Raw genomic sequence first — 14,765 nt, 5'->3', positions numbered from 1 at the left:
CTGACCTTTTAATATCAGGACAATTCCCTGTCCAGGGATCCCACGATGTCGGCACCCCAGCTGATTTTTCAATCGTCTTTTGGGTACTGCCCCCATAGTTCCTTGTTGAGGAAAACCAGGTTCACAGCTAGTTCCTACTGCGCATGCACGTTGTGAATAGCCCAGCAGCGGGGGAAGGAGGAGGGGGGTGCTAACTTCCAGGGAATCTCCCATGCGGAGGTCACTCGGATTATGGGACAGGTACCGGTCAAAAACAGGTACCTGCTCCCTCCCCCCCCCCCCCCCCCAAAGGTGCCAAATGTGGCAGTGGGGGGGAGCAAACAAGTGGAGCTTTCCCCTTTGGGTGCAGCTCTGCTTTAACCTTAATCTGGTTGTAAACCTTAGACATGAAATATGGACAATGCATATTCCTCTATAGTGTGTGTACTTGTCTGTATCCAGAGCACCAAGTGTAATTTCTGTCTGCTGCTTCGTTCCTCTGCTATCTGCATGAGTTGCTTCTGAAAAGTGTTCCTGGTACCAGGAAAAAAGTGGCGGGCGGGATCTCCTTAGCTCTGGTTATGTGTGCTGTCTGAAGGGGGTTGTTTCTCTTCCCTCCAATCAGCTCTCAGACTTCTCCCCACTTAGCTCTGCAGTGTGTCATTTCAGCTCTCCATCCCCTTTTTTTCCTGACAGCTCAGACAAACTATAAACTCTGGAATTTGAACAAATGTAGAGAAGACAGCAGATAAACAGGAACAAACTATTTAGAAGGATTTGTTTAATCTATGTGAATCACCAATCACTTCACTGGGTATATGTAATGGTTTACAACCACATTAAGCCACAGTCACATGATGGCAAAGGTGTCCAAGTGTTCATGTCAGTGCCTGCATGATGTGGACACTTTCTATTGGGTGTCCAGTCATAGGGTCCTCTCAGAATCCATAAAAGAACGCCATCACAGGGGGACAGTAGGGAACTGGCAACCTTGGGTTCCACTTACACAGCTGGATCTGTGGTCCCCCACACACAGAACTGGCGCTGACAAGAGCTGTGAAGGGGGGACTTGGGTGAGTATATCTGACTTCAAGGTAAGGGGCATTAGTATGGCCATATACTATTATTATTTTTATTATTATAATACAGGGCTTATTATGATTATAATACAGCGCTTTACAACATGAGGGCAGGCAATACAGTTTCAATACAGGAGGAATCAGAGGGCGTTGCTCGTTAGAGCTTACAATCTAGAAGGGAGGGTCAAGTGAAACAAAAGGTTATAACTGTGGGGGATAAGTTGATGGAGAACATTTAAAATGCAGTTGTTAGGTGTGGGTAGGATAGGCTTCTCTGAAGAGGAGGGTTGTCCGAGAACGTCTTGAAGCCAATAGAGTAGGAGATAGTCGGACCGATTGAGGTAAGGAGTTCCATAGGATTGGAGAGGCTCTGGAAAAGACCTGAAGGCGAGCATTAGAGGAGGTGATGAGGGAGTTAGAAAGCAGGGGGGTCTTGAGAGGAACGAATATACCAGACTTTCCTTGACATGACCCTTAAAGGAACCGTTTATTCTGCAATTTTCTCATGTATTTTTTTTTATATAGCCAGGTCTGTAATTCTTCCGCTACCAAACTTTTGTCTTGCCTCCCTAGGTATTGGACCAGATGGCCATATTGCCTTTAATGAGCCTGGGTCCAGTCTGGTATCCAGGACACGATTAAAGACTTTGGCAATGGACACTATTTTGGCAAATGCAAAATATTTTGATGGAGATCTTTCTAAGGTCCCAACAATGGCCTTAACAGTTGGTGTGGGTACAGTGATGGATGCCAAAGAGGTAGTGGTGTTATGTTTTATTTTAAATGCACTGTATTGTAATTTATGTAAAAAGTGATCTCACTTGGGTGAGCTTGAGTTTTATCGTGGGGCTTTTCAGCTTTCTGTTTGTAATTTTACTAGGGAACAAAGTGCACCATTTTGTAATCTGCACACATTGTGCAAATTTCACCAGAGAACCATCTGCGTTGAGTCTGCCTGTCATTTCTTTGTCTCCAGTTTCAGTCACCTACTCATCTTTTAGTTGGTTTCTTTACAAATCTCCTATAGTGTACTTGTAGCACATTAGGTTGGTACATCAAACTGTAAGTGGTATTCAGACACACTAATGCAATGAGATAATCCTGATTGTGTTAAATAGAAGTTTAAAGGAGAACTCTATATAAAGGGGCAGTAATGTATTGTCGGTGAGATAATCTATGATAAATATTTGTAGTGTCCATTTATTAGCTATTTTTTGCTTAAGTCATTTAGTCTTTTTGATTACCAACTGAACAATAGATAACCTTATTTTTTTTATGTAAAATTTTAAAGATGTTACGCCAAATAGATACTAAACATGTCATACTTTAAAATTGCGTACACCTGTACAACAGAGACAAACGACATCAATTTTACTATCTATAGGCAATGCTTTTATAAGCCTTTACAGGTTAGATTCATAGAGGAGGTCTATTGCTAGAATTACTGCCCAGGGCCTGATGTTCGTGGTGATACCTTACATGTGTGGGATGATCGCTGTTTGCGCATGTGCAGGACCGACGCGTGCATTCACCTTTGTGCATGAGCACTGGGGGCATGGGCACTTTTACTTTTTTTTTTTTTTTTTTTAATTAATGTTATTTATTTTTTACACTTTTGTTTTAATTCTTTTTTTTTTTTACTTTTCTTGCGGTCACAAGGATTGTACACCTCCCTTGTGATAGCAATAGGCAGGTACTCTTTATGGAGGAATCTGGGGTCAAAAGACACCGAACCCCTCCTCTGAACTGAAAAGCACTAAAAACGTCAAGGTCAGCGTTTTTGATTGTTTTTTTTTCAAATTGGCGCAGATGACATCTGGGTAAATCGGAAGTGATGTCAGTTCATCGCTTCCAGGTTACCGCTATAAAGAACCGGGTTTTTTCAGGTGTCTGGCTAGCTGGCAGACGTGCCGGCTGGTTGCACGAGTCTCCGGGTGGGACGGGTGAACCCGAGCGAGCCGCAGAAGGCAGAGAGAGGAGGGTGTGCCCTCCTGCTGATTGTAGCAGAAATCGAGTGGCTAGTTAGCCACTTTGATTGCTCTTACAAGTGAACTGACCGCCAGCTCTAAAAAAAAAAAAAACACTATTGGGATGATGCCTGCAGCTGCCAAGTACAACCACTTGAAGTCAAGTGACGTACGGATATGCCGATTGGTGGCAAGTGGATAAAGTAGACCTGAAGCCACAACTTTTGTTCTATTTTCCCTAATCATGAAGAGAGAAAATTTATAAGAAATCCAAAATTGTATAGGTTTTACTAGCATAGGGAAGAATTTTCTGTTCTGGTGACAAATCTGAGGGGATTTCCTCACTTCCTGTTTTTTCTCCAGGAGAAGGGGCATTTCCCTAATGCAATATAGACAGAAAAAAAATGTTTTGGCAATACATAGACTAGGATTAGGGATCCTAAGAGTTTTGGGGATATTGCTATCCTTTTCAAACTTTTAGCTGTGAAAACCACAGGATGGAGGTGACATTCGGAGCTGGATGGGCTCAAAAATTGCAAAACCAACAGCAAAGACTTATTCTTGTTACAATTTAGTGAAATGTTGAACTTTTAATTTTGGTTGGTATAATATACATATATTTTATTTTTTTTCTTTTGGCAGGTGATGATCCTTATTACAGGTGCACATAAAGCTTTTGCCTTGTATAAGGCTATAGAAGAAGGTGTAAATCACATGTGGACAGTATCCGCTTTCCAGCAGCATCCTCGCACTATATTTGTCTGTGATGAAGATGCTACATTAGAACTTAGAGTTAAAACAGTCAAATATTTTAAAGGTGTGTATGGCCAAAATTAGGTTTCCTTCATATCCCAGCTGCTTTTACCTTGGCTGTTGAAGTGAATTTCAGTAAAAATACCCAGATGTTCTGGATAGAAGAGGACAGAAGTACTTCTGTATACGAGCGAACATGCAATATCTGAGTGGCTAATTGCCGACTATCTGTGCTGTCATTAGAAACTTATAGTGCAGACTCTGTACTAAAATGTATAAGTACAGTAATACCTTGATTTGTGAGTAACTTGGTTTACGAGCGTTTCGAAAGACAATTTTTGCCTTGATATCTGAGCAGTATTAGACTCACATTGTTAAAGTGGTTTAGTATAGTATAAGCATGCCATCCCCTTTGTTACATAACATTGTGTGCCTGTACTATATATATATATATATATATATATATATATATATATATATATATATATATATATATATATATATATATATAAAAGATGCTGATTTCTACTGTATCAGTGTCTCCCAGCGCTGTATCTCTGCTCTCCCCGGTGGGCGGGGCCGAGCTCTCCCGCTGACGTCCTCCGGGGTGGAGAGAAGCAGAGAGCCGAGGAGTCACGTGAGTTCCAGGAGATGCTCTGATACGGTAGAAATCAGCAAATTTCATATACAGTACAGAGGGACGCATATTTAACAGAGGGATAACATGCTTATACTGTACTGTACTTTAGATATGATAGCATTCATACCCATAAATGGTTGTGGAACAAATCATCTGAGTTTCCATTATTTCTTATGGAATAATTTGCTTTTATATACGAGTGCTTTGGATTACAAGTATGCTGCTGGAATGAATTATGCTCGAAAACCAAGGTATTACTGTATGTCAAATGTTTATTTCTCTTACGTCCTCCGACAGTCGCCGCCTCTTCATATTCGTCACATATGGGGGTATTAGACTTTGCTCCGAAGGAGTAGCTAGGCAACAGAATATGTTAACATTAAAGCTTTTAACATATCCCACCCTCAAGGGGTGGTCCCCTCAGTCAATACCCTCCTACTTCCTGCAACCATATCTCAGTTTCAATGTCTAGCTTGTCAGGAGTGGCTGGCTCTCTCTGTGCTGGGGCTTTGTGCCCCAGACTCTTTCTTCTTTTTTGATTTTTTGTTTGAGTTTTCTCTCTACCTTTACTTAGCTGTTCTTTTTGTCAGCATTAGTTAGTTCTTCTGATGAAGAGGATCATGCGGGCTGGGTCTCGGGCTGATCCCCCTGGTCGCAGGTCGTGGGTCAGTGGCTTCCCAGCCTGCCATCGAGCGTTCAGCCAGGTAACGCTCCTGGCACAGTGAACGACCCATCCCTGTTCGGTGCAGGGATGATTGGTGAGGTGGCTACCTCACTGGACGCTGTGCGGTTTCTTAACCCCCATTTTGTGCGTCTTGTATGCGACTCTCCCTGCCTCATGTGCAGCGGCTTGTTCGCCTGTGCGGGTCCCCCACGCCATTGTGAGGTAAGTGTATCTATGTGGGGACCTGTCTGTCTGGGGGGGGTGTCAGTCTGGGACTGTGTAACCTGCCTCTGTTCTCACTGTTTGTCTCCCTATCACTCGGCTGCATGCTGTGGGCTGCAAGGGGGGGGGAGCTGTGTGACACTATGTGTGTCAGCTTTGTCAGTGTGAGAAGCTGTGTGCTGTGGGGCATGTTTTGTGGCATGTTTGGGCACTATACAGCGATCGCTGCGGCGATCTACCATGTTTTTTATATATGGATAAAATGTGTGCATTACTGTACTGTGGAGCGGCGGTTTCGGCGCCAAACGGCGCCATTTTGCCTACACTCGCTCCGGCCGCATGTTCTACATGCATGGCGGCCATTTTCTTGTAGCCTCCCATAGGCTTTAATAGAGCGCCCTGGTCGCATCACTTCCTCTTCTCCTGGGTACACCGATCGAGGCAGCGGCGAGGGTCTCCTCAGGTTATATCCATTGCCTGTGTCAGTTTTATTGTCCCTGTGGGGGTCTCATTGTGCTTGTGTGTGGTGCGGTGGGCTGCGCTCGCCGCGCTTGTTAAAGGGGCAGTTAACCCTTTATTATCCGGCATTTGATATTGGGGCAATGGATTCTCAGGAGGGCAAATTTCCTACCGCCTTGGTGGAAAGCCAGGGGACCGCTGTTTCCCCCCCAGGGGGGGATTTAGCCACTATTGTGGCTGGTCTTGCTGCTCAGGTGCAGATGCTGGTGGCTGCTCAATCTACTAAGAGACCCAGAGTTTCTCTTTCCTCTGATTCTGAGGGTGAAGGTGATGGGGCTGTTATGGCGGGGGTCTTCTTATCGGGGTCCCGCTCCTCCCTGGATCTAGTGGGGTCCGAGGTGGAGGCTGAAGTTGAAGGGGTTGATAATTCTCCCCCTGGCTCGCCTGAAGAGCTTGCAATCATGGATGAATTGATTGCTTCCATAAAACAAACGCTGCGTTTGCAGGATGAAGTGTGTCCCCCCGCTGCCTTGGCGGCTTATGGGACGCAGAGAAGACGCAGAGAAAACGCAGGACGCCGCAGGTTTTTCCCTGCAATGATGATTTTCAGCGCGCTGTTAAGGAACAATGGCGCAATCTACGCAAACCTTTTGCTGTGCCAAGTAGGTTCAAGCTGCGTTATCCTTTCTCGCCTTCCACTGATGAACGGTGGTGTGTGCCACCCCCGGTGGATCACGCAATTGCGGTTTTAAACAAATCCACTGCGATTCCTGCAGAGGATTCCCCAGTGTTCCGTGATGCCACGGATAGGAGATTGGAGTCTCTTGCCCGTCATACTTACTCTGTTACGGGTTCTATGCTTAAGGCTCTGTTTGCCTCTCTCATGGCGGCCCAGGCTGTCGCAAGTTGGACGCAGATGCTTAGGCGCGTCCTAGTGGCCAATTCGGCCTCACCGGCGACCCTGGATATGGTGGATCAAATCCACCAGGGTGTCATGTATCTGTGTGATGCGGACTTGGACTTAGTCCCGTTGGCTGCACGTGTGCACAGCGTGGCGGTGTTGTCTCGCCGCCTGGTTTGCTTGAAATGTTGGTCGGTGGACCAATCTTCACGTAAGACCTTAGCCAATCTGCCTTATGATGGGTCTCGCCTTTTTGGGGAGTCCTTGGATGTGTTGATTAAGGGAATCACCGGAGGTAAGAGCACTCTCTTGCCCCATTTCCCCAAGGCTAAGGGGGCTTCTGGGAAGAAGCATGCTAATTTTCGGCCCCCTCAGGGGTCCTTTCGTGCCTTTCGGTCGCACTACAAGGGCAAACCGTTCAAAGGTCAAGGCTCTCAAAAGAAGCCCTGGTCTGGGAAACAGAAGTCCGGTCAGTCCGGATCCGCAGCCCATAACAGTGCGGCCTGAAGGGGCGCCCTCACCCAGTTTTGGGGTGGGGGGATGCTTGCTCGGTTTTCTTCAACCCTGGTTGGCCCGCGTGCGGGACAGATGGGTTCGGGAGATCGTTCGATCTGGTTACAAGATCTAGTTTCTCTCTCGGCCGGAGGGCAGATTTTTTCCCTCAAATCTTCAACTGTCTCCAGAGCGTTTACGGGACCTGCACCTGGCGGTGCGGGACCTAAGGGCTCAGGGAGTGGTGGTTCCGGTGCCTCATCGGGACAGATTTCGGGGGTTTTATTCCAATCTGTTCACCGTGCCCAGGAAGGAGGGCAAGGTTCGTCCAATTCTGGACTTGAAGGCTCTGAACCGCTCTGTGCGGGTTCGCAAGTTCCGCATGGAATCCCTGCGGTCGGTGGTGGCTGCCCTGGTTCCGGGGGAATTCATGGCCTCCATCGATTTGAAGGATGCGTATCTTCACATCCCCATTTTCAAGGGTCACCAGAGGTACCTTCGATTCGCCATTGCGGAGGATCACTACCAGTTCGTGGCGTTGCCTTTTGGTCTCGCCTCGGCTCCGCGGGTTTTCACCAAGGTGCTTGCACCGGTTCTGGCATTATTGAGAGCCCAGGGCATTTCTGTCCTGGGGTATCTGGACGACATTCTGGTTCGGTCTGCGACCAGCCAGGGTCTGGAGAAGGACCTGTCTGTCACGATGCAAACTCTGCAGGAGTTTGGTTGGACGATAAATTTTCCAAAGTCGCCACTGAGTCCGTCGGTTCGTCTTCCCTACCTGGGAATGATCCTGGACTCGGTGCAGGCGAAGGTCTTCCTGCCGGAAGACAAACTCAGAACTCTTCAGGAGGAAGTCAGGTCCCTCAGGGACGTTCCGCACTCGTCTCTGCGGACGTGCATGAGATGTCTGGGATTGATGGTCTCGGCCTTCGAGGCGATTCCCTTCGCCCAGTTTCACACGCAGGGTCTCCAAGCGGAGATCCTGTCCAGATGGGACGGGCGACCTCAATCTCTGGATCTTCAAATCTCGTTGTCATCGCACCAGAAGAGACCTTCTGTGGTGGCTCCAGTCCCCGATGGTGTCCGGGGGCAAGTCGTTTCGTCCTATCTCGTGGACGGTGATCACCACGGATGCCAGCCTGTCGGGCTGGGGTGGTGTTCTGGGCGTTCTGTCCGCCCAGGGAACTTGGTCGGAGGGGGAGTCCTCCCTTCCGATCAACATTCTGCAATTGCGTGCGATAAATCTCTGTCTTCATCGCTGGACGGACCGGCTGCAGGGCTGCCCGGTTCGGGTGCAGACGGACAATGCCACGGCGGTGGCCTACATCAACCACCAAGGGGGCACCAGGAGTGCCCGAGTGGCTCGAGAAGTGGCCGACATTCTGTCTTGGGCCGAGACTCATGTCCCGGCGATAACGGCTGTGCACATTCTGGGGGTGGAGCACTGGCAGGCGGACTATCTGAGTCGCCAGACCCTGGATCAGGGGGAATGGTCTCTCCACCCGGCTGTCTTCCAGATGTTGTGCGCGAAGTGGGGTCTTCCAGATGTGGACCTGTTCGCGTCTCGTCTCAACAACAAGGTGAGAAGGTTCGTGGCAAGGACGCGCGACCCTCGGGCAGACGCGTCGGACGCGTTAGTGGCCCCGTGGCATTAGTACAAGCTGATGTACGCGTTTCCATCGATTCAGTTGCTGTCCAGGTTCCTTCGCAGGTTACACTCGGAACGCAGCACGGTGATTCTTGTGGCACCGGACTGGCCTCGCCGGTCCTGGTACGCAGACCTCGTGAATCTGGCGGTCGACGCCCCGTGGCGTCTGCCTCTTCGAGACGATCTCCTGTCTCAAGGGCCGATATACCATCCTGCTTTACAGTCGCTGGCTTTGACGGCCTGGCTGTTGAGACCGAGGTCCTGAAGGAGAAGGGTCTCTCCCCAGAGGTCGTTCATACCTTGATCAACGCGAGGAAGTCTTCCTCGGGGAAGGTTTACTACCGTACTTGGAAGGCCTATTTTGCCTGGTGTGAGTCCAGTGGGTTTTCACCCCGCACGTACTCTGTTTCCCGAGTGCTGTCCTTCCTTCAAACAGGTGTCGATCAGCGTTTGGCGCTGGCTACGATAAAGGGTCAGGTGTCTGCGCTGGCCGTTCTGTTTCAACGTCCCGTGGCTTCCAACTCCTTGGTTGGCACTTTTGTTCAGGGAGTGCGGCATCTGGTTCCTCCTAGGAGGGATCCTCTGCCCCCTTGGGACTTGAATCTCGTTCTATCTGTGTTACAACGTGCTCCTTTTGAACAGATCAGGGAGATCTCGTTGTCTATGTTGTCCAAAAAGGTCGCCTTTTTGGTTGCAATCACTTCGGCTCGCAGAGTGTCGGAGCTGGCGGCTTTGTCCTGCAAGTCTCCGTATCTGGTTGTTCATTTGGATAAGGTGGTCTTGCGACCTAATCCTTCTTTTCTTCCGAAGCGAGTTTCGGAATTCCATCTTAATGAGGATATTGTCTTGCCTTCGCTGTGCGCAAAGCCTAAACATCCAAAGGAGGTGAGACTACATTCTTTGGATGTTGTTCGGGCGATAAGGGTTTACCTTAAATCGACTGAGTCTTTTCGAAAGACGGACTCCTTGTTTGTTCTTCCAGAGGGTCCTCGGAAGGGCATGGCGGCGTCGGCCTCTACCATCGCCAAATGGATCAGGCAGACCATTGAACAGGCGTATGCCTTGCAGGGGAAGGTTCCCCCTGTGCCTGTGAAGGCGCACTCTACTAGATCTCTGAGTACGTCTTCGGCCTGTCGTCATGGGGCTTCTGTAGCCCAGGTGTGTAAGGCGGCGACCTGGTCGACCGTACACACTTTCACAAAATTCTACAAAGTAGATGTTCAGGCATTGGCGGATGCTTCTTTTGGCCGCAAGGTTCTTAGTGCGGCAATTCCCTAGGGTCCCTTGTTGGGGACCTCTGGCTGTTGGGATGTTTTTTATCCCCTGGTTCTTTGTCTTTTCCTGGGTTGTTGCTCCTGTTGAGCAATTATTTTTCCTGTAGCCCAGCTGGTTTCCTTCCTTTGGTAAGGTTCCTTTCTTTGATGCGGAGACTGCGTTGCCTTTCGGCGCGGATGGGTTTCCCACCCCTCATGTTTGCACTGCTTTGGGACGTCCCCATATGTGACGAATATGAAGAGGCTGCGACTGTCGGAGGACGTAAGAGAAAACTGAATTTTTGTAAAATCTTACCTGTAAAATTCCTTTCTCTGAGTCCTCCGACAGTCGCCGCCCCCGCCCCTCTTTTGGGGTTTGGTTGTATACTCTACTGCTATTCCACTGCAACTGAGATATGGTTGCAGGAAGTAGGAGGGTATTGACTGAGGGGACCACCCCTTGAGGGTGGGATATGTTAAAAGCTTTAATGTTAACATATTCTGTTGCCTAGCTACTCCTTCAGAGCAAAGTCTAATACCCCCATATGTGACGAATATGAAGAGGCGGCGACTGTCGGAGGACTCAGAGAAAGGAATTTTACAGGTAAGATTTTACAAAAATTCCGTTTTTCAGCATATAAAACACATTGTGACAACATTCTGGATGCTGTTTTGGGCAGGATTTGTATGCGATAAGACAGCCTATTTTGAATGGGTAGTCAATGGACCACAACATATATGAAAGGATACAGTGCATGGTATGCGTATTGTATGCGGTGCATTAGGCAAAAAGAAGACACGGCACACGCAAGTGGGGTTTGGGAACGTGTTCATTACCATACTGAATAAAGTGTGTTTGCACCCTTAGTACTGCCCTGCCCAGTGCTAAGCTATATATCATAAAGCACGTTGTGTTCTCCACCTTGGGTCCAACTGTTTGTTTATTACTATTTTTCACAGAGACATACACATCACAATGGCAAACTGTTGCTGTAAAAGTATATTGTTGTGGTAACTTGGGGAAACTGAAACTTAAGTCTGTAGATTTCTTAATTGTACAGCACACAGGCATCTTTATCAGGACATCTTTCTGCCTTCTTTGTCTTGCTCCGAAGTACCTGAAAGTGGTATCTCTACATTGTGTAGATGTAGTACATGCAGGGCAAGTTTCTCCCTCAGCCATTCCAGCCATTGTAACCTTGGATCTCTTTTTGACCTGCCTGTATTCTCTTACCATGGTTGTCCTGAATCTCCTTCCGCCATTTCTAGGTGGATTAGGGAGATTATCACTAAGGTTTACACCTAGTGAAGGATAGGAATCTTCCTTTTCCTTTTTCTGTTAACACTCAACTCATTCAGTTTGTGCCTCTTTGCCTGTTTCTGGGAATTGCTAGGCCTCTGTCTGGTTCTCTGTTCACGCATTTGTAAAGTTTTTCTAGGTGGATGTGCAGGCTTCAGCTTTGAGGTGCCGTAATCCAGCCTTTAAGTTGGGAATTAGATCTGACTTTTTCAACCAGGGTGCCTTGGAAAAATGCCTAAAAAATGATCAAACATTGTATACAAGCCAGCAGGTGGATGAAGCCTGCCTTTTAGTTACACAAAGCCACAGGTTTTCATTATGCACCATTACAACCTTATAGACACTGGCATCCTAACAACCAATGATAACCATTAGTTGATAAGAAGGATGTCTGTTGCCTCCTCTGCCCCTCTCCCTCAGCATTGGGGTCATATTAGCTGACCAATATAGAGAAATTGAGGGAGATAAGAAACCTTGGAATACTAGTTAGTACCAGTCTGCAAAAGTGTATTTATTTTGGAAGAAAGAAAATCCCCTCTAAGGTTGGGTGTCCTAAGTGTGGATGTTGCTGCATTATATAAAACAACAAGAATATTTTTTTACATTTTAGAATGGGATGCCTTGAGACTAATTATAATTTTAAAGGGTGCACTAACTGAAAAAAAAGAGATTGAGAAACAATGAACTAGATTCTCTTGTTTTGGGCCGGTTGGCATTGTTTGTCATGGTGCCAACTCCTTAGTTGTATTTGCTTGGGGATCTCTCTAGGTCAAGACTTAAAGGAGCCTGTGTCCTGTATTGTACGATTTTAGGAAATGAGGATTTTTTTACTTAATTTTAACTTCATTTTCTTAAAGTACAGGACACAGGCCACCCTTCCCTCTCTTTACTCCTCCTCCAATTACTTGCTAAAAAACAACTCAAGATTTCTGGGAGTAGTTTTGAGGGCTGTCCCCACAGCTTTGTTTGCCAGTGTCCTCACCTGAAGGTGTCAGCATATAACCTGTAATCAAAATGTGTAAAGTGTAACTAAAGGCAAACTACTTTGGGTTGTCTATAGAAAAGTAATAGGGGACAGTAATTCTGGTGACCACAAGGGATTCTGGTAATTTGCAGGGAGTTTTTCCTCACTTCCTATTTTGGCTATGGTACAAAAAGTGAAGGGTAATCTCTCCAATGGGACATGTGGGGGTAAAAAAAACCCATCAGGGGTTATAAAAATAAAAAAGTTATAGGCCACACAAGGTTACAATGTAGAGGGATAAGGGGGAAAAACTTAAGGTGAAAGAAGTGAAGGCATACCTAGCAAAAAGTCAGCAAGCCTGGGACATGTAGCCGTTCACAGCACACTGATTTAATAGAAACGCACTCGTCGTGCTGTAGCAACACTTAGGGGATAATAGCAATGGGGATTAAAATACACTATATCAATGGCAAAAAACAAGTTTTGCCTATAGTTCTACATTTAAAGGGGTTTGTGTCCTTATTTTACTCAGACTACTAAAGGGGAGAATCCTCTTTATGCAGGTAAATAAACTTTTCTCTCTTCTTATTAAGAAATAAGGCTCTCTCTGTTCTGTGTAATTCCCTGCTGAATAATAAATTGGATCCACCGCACTCAGTAAAATCTTAAACAATGGAATTCAAGGTCTGGGGCATCCACATGCTGTCGGCCACAATCCCAGAAACATATCCTCTATTAGGATCCCTTATTACAAAACAATCTAAGGTGGAGAGTGCATTGTGGTTTTTATGTTACTTTAGTTTTAGCTGTACTCTATACACCTGCTACTGGTAGTAGTGTTGTTCCTTACATATTAAGGACCCTTTGACACTGATGCATATTTACCTTGCAAGAAAAATGTTTCCCTTTAAATCCTTTGGGACTCTTCACACCACCATGCTGCGGGTGTGGTGCATGCTGTATCTTTGGTGTGGTTTTTAAAACTGCACCAAAAACACAGCTCCCCAGTGAGATTAATGGAAAACAAGGCAAAAATGCACCATGCTTTGCGTTTTTGGTGCTTTTTGAGTATGTGTCTGTTTTTCACAGGTGCAAGCAACCAGAAAAAGCACCGGAAACGCATCTAAAATGCGGCAAGAGCAGTGTGAAAACAGCCTTAGGATTAAACTACATACATATTCGCCAGCACACCAATCCGGAGAAACCTTTAAGGATCACATCAGGATAGGTGCACCCTTTTGGAATAAAAAGTTTCTCCGGACTGCTGTGCAAGATCCTTGGTGTGCAGGGAAATATGTATCTGTGATAGATCCAGTACCCAGCTGGTGATCTCTGCAGCACCCACAACTCATGTGCCTATATCCAGGAAGGTGTGCGATGGGAATATGAACTATTAGGATTAAACTATACTTGGTATCATGAATTGCGCATGTCAGTGGCATCAATTTAAAAATGTTTTTTCTTCTCTTCCAAGGTTTAATGCATGTACATAATAAACTAGTGGAGCCAATGCTCAGCATGAAGAACTGACATCCTAGTGGGAGTGGAGTTTTGGAAATGCATCTCTCTGCCAAATGGCTATGCAATCTGGTCTCCAAAAGTGTAAAAGTACTGTATTGCTAAGGTCCAGTCTCTGCTTTAGTCATTCCATATTCCATGAAAACTTTTGGGTTTAAGGCTGCACAGAACATGTGCTTGTTTACTCTATACAATGCCTGACCTGCCATCAGAATTGGTGTGCAAGGTCATCAGATGTTGCCTTTTCTTATATAATGTAAATATATTGCTGCCTCCTAATATACCAGTTAAAAGCTGCAACACAAAATACTTTTACATAGAGCTTTTGCCTCTACAGACTTGGAAGCTTTTATAGAATGTCTGTGCTTAGCTGTAGCTAACTACATCACTATACATTAGAGGGCAAGCTCTACACACTCCCTGAGCAGCCGTGCTTGCTGCCATATTTTGCTCTTTTGTTGATGACTGACGCTGTTATCATTTTTGTTACATTTTATGTTTTACAGACAGGTTAAATTTTCCAGAATATTGTTATTCTGTAGTCAGATCAGTTTTCTAAATATTATCTGCAATTGTCTTAATAAACAAAAGTCGCCTAATAAAATGTTTGTGTCGTGTAAGGTTGTTGCCAGACCCCATCCACAAGATCTGTTATGTAAAAAGTGAAACCTTTTAAATAGGTGAAAAATATATGTATGTTTGCTGTTTTACCTGCCAAAGAATTTGTATTTCTGTACAGCCAGACAGGTGACTTATGTAGTTTCTTATTAGGTAATTCTGTTTCCACTCCACATTAAATTGGCATTATCAACTCTGTCCAGTGAATTGGGGGCCTAAAAAGCAATCATGTAAACCAAGAGGTAGCAGAATGATCTTGCTGACCAGCAGAGATGTGTACCACAAGAATGGCTGGCCAAGATGAAAAT

General features: G+C 46.1%; 1 protein-coding gene across 2 annotated transcripts in view; it reads left to right on the top strand.

Annotated features, from left to right (window-relative positions):
• GNPDA2 (glucosamine-6-phosphate deaminase 2) overlaps positions 1–14,393 on the top strand; it is a 35,547-nt gene extending 21,154 nt beyond the window's left edge. For both annotated transcript variants that reach the window (XM_082244198.1, XM_082244199.1), the window contains 3 exons: positions 1,632–1,816; positions 3,668–3,842; positions 13,796–14,393. In XM_082244198.1, coding sequence (XP_082100324.1) covers positions 1,632–1,816; positions 3,668–3,842; positions 13,796–13,851 — 416 coding nt within the window. In that variant the 3' untranslated portion in view covers positions 13,852–14,393. The remainder of the gene's footprint in view (positions 1–1,631; positions 1,817–3,667; positions 3,843–13,795) is intronic.
• Positions 14,394–14,765: the final 372 nt, after the last annotated feature.

This window comes from Pelophylax lessonae (genome assembly GCF_965119305.1).
Source record: "Pelophylax lessonae genome assembly, chromosome: 1".
Taxonomy (NCBI): domain Eukaryota; kingdom Metazoa; phylum Chordata; class Amphibia; order Anura; family Ranidae; genus Pelophylax; species Pelophylax lessonae.
Note: the sequence above shows the minus strand (reverse complement) of the source record. Positions and strands in the feature narration are given on the sequence as shown.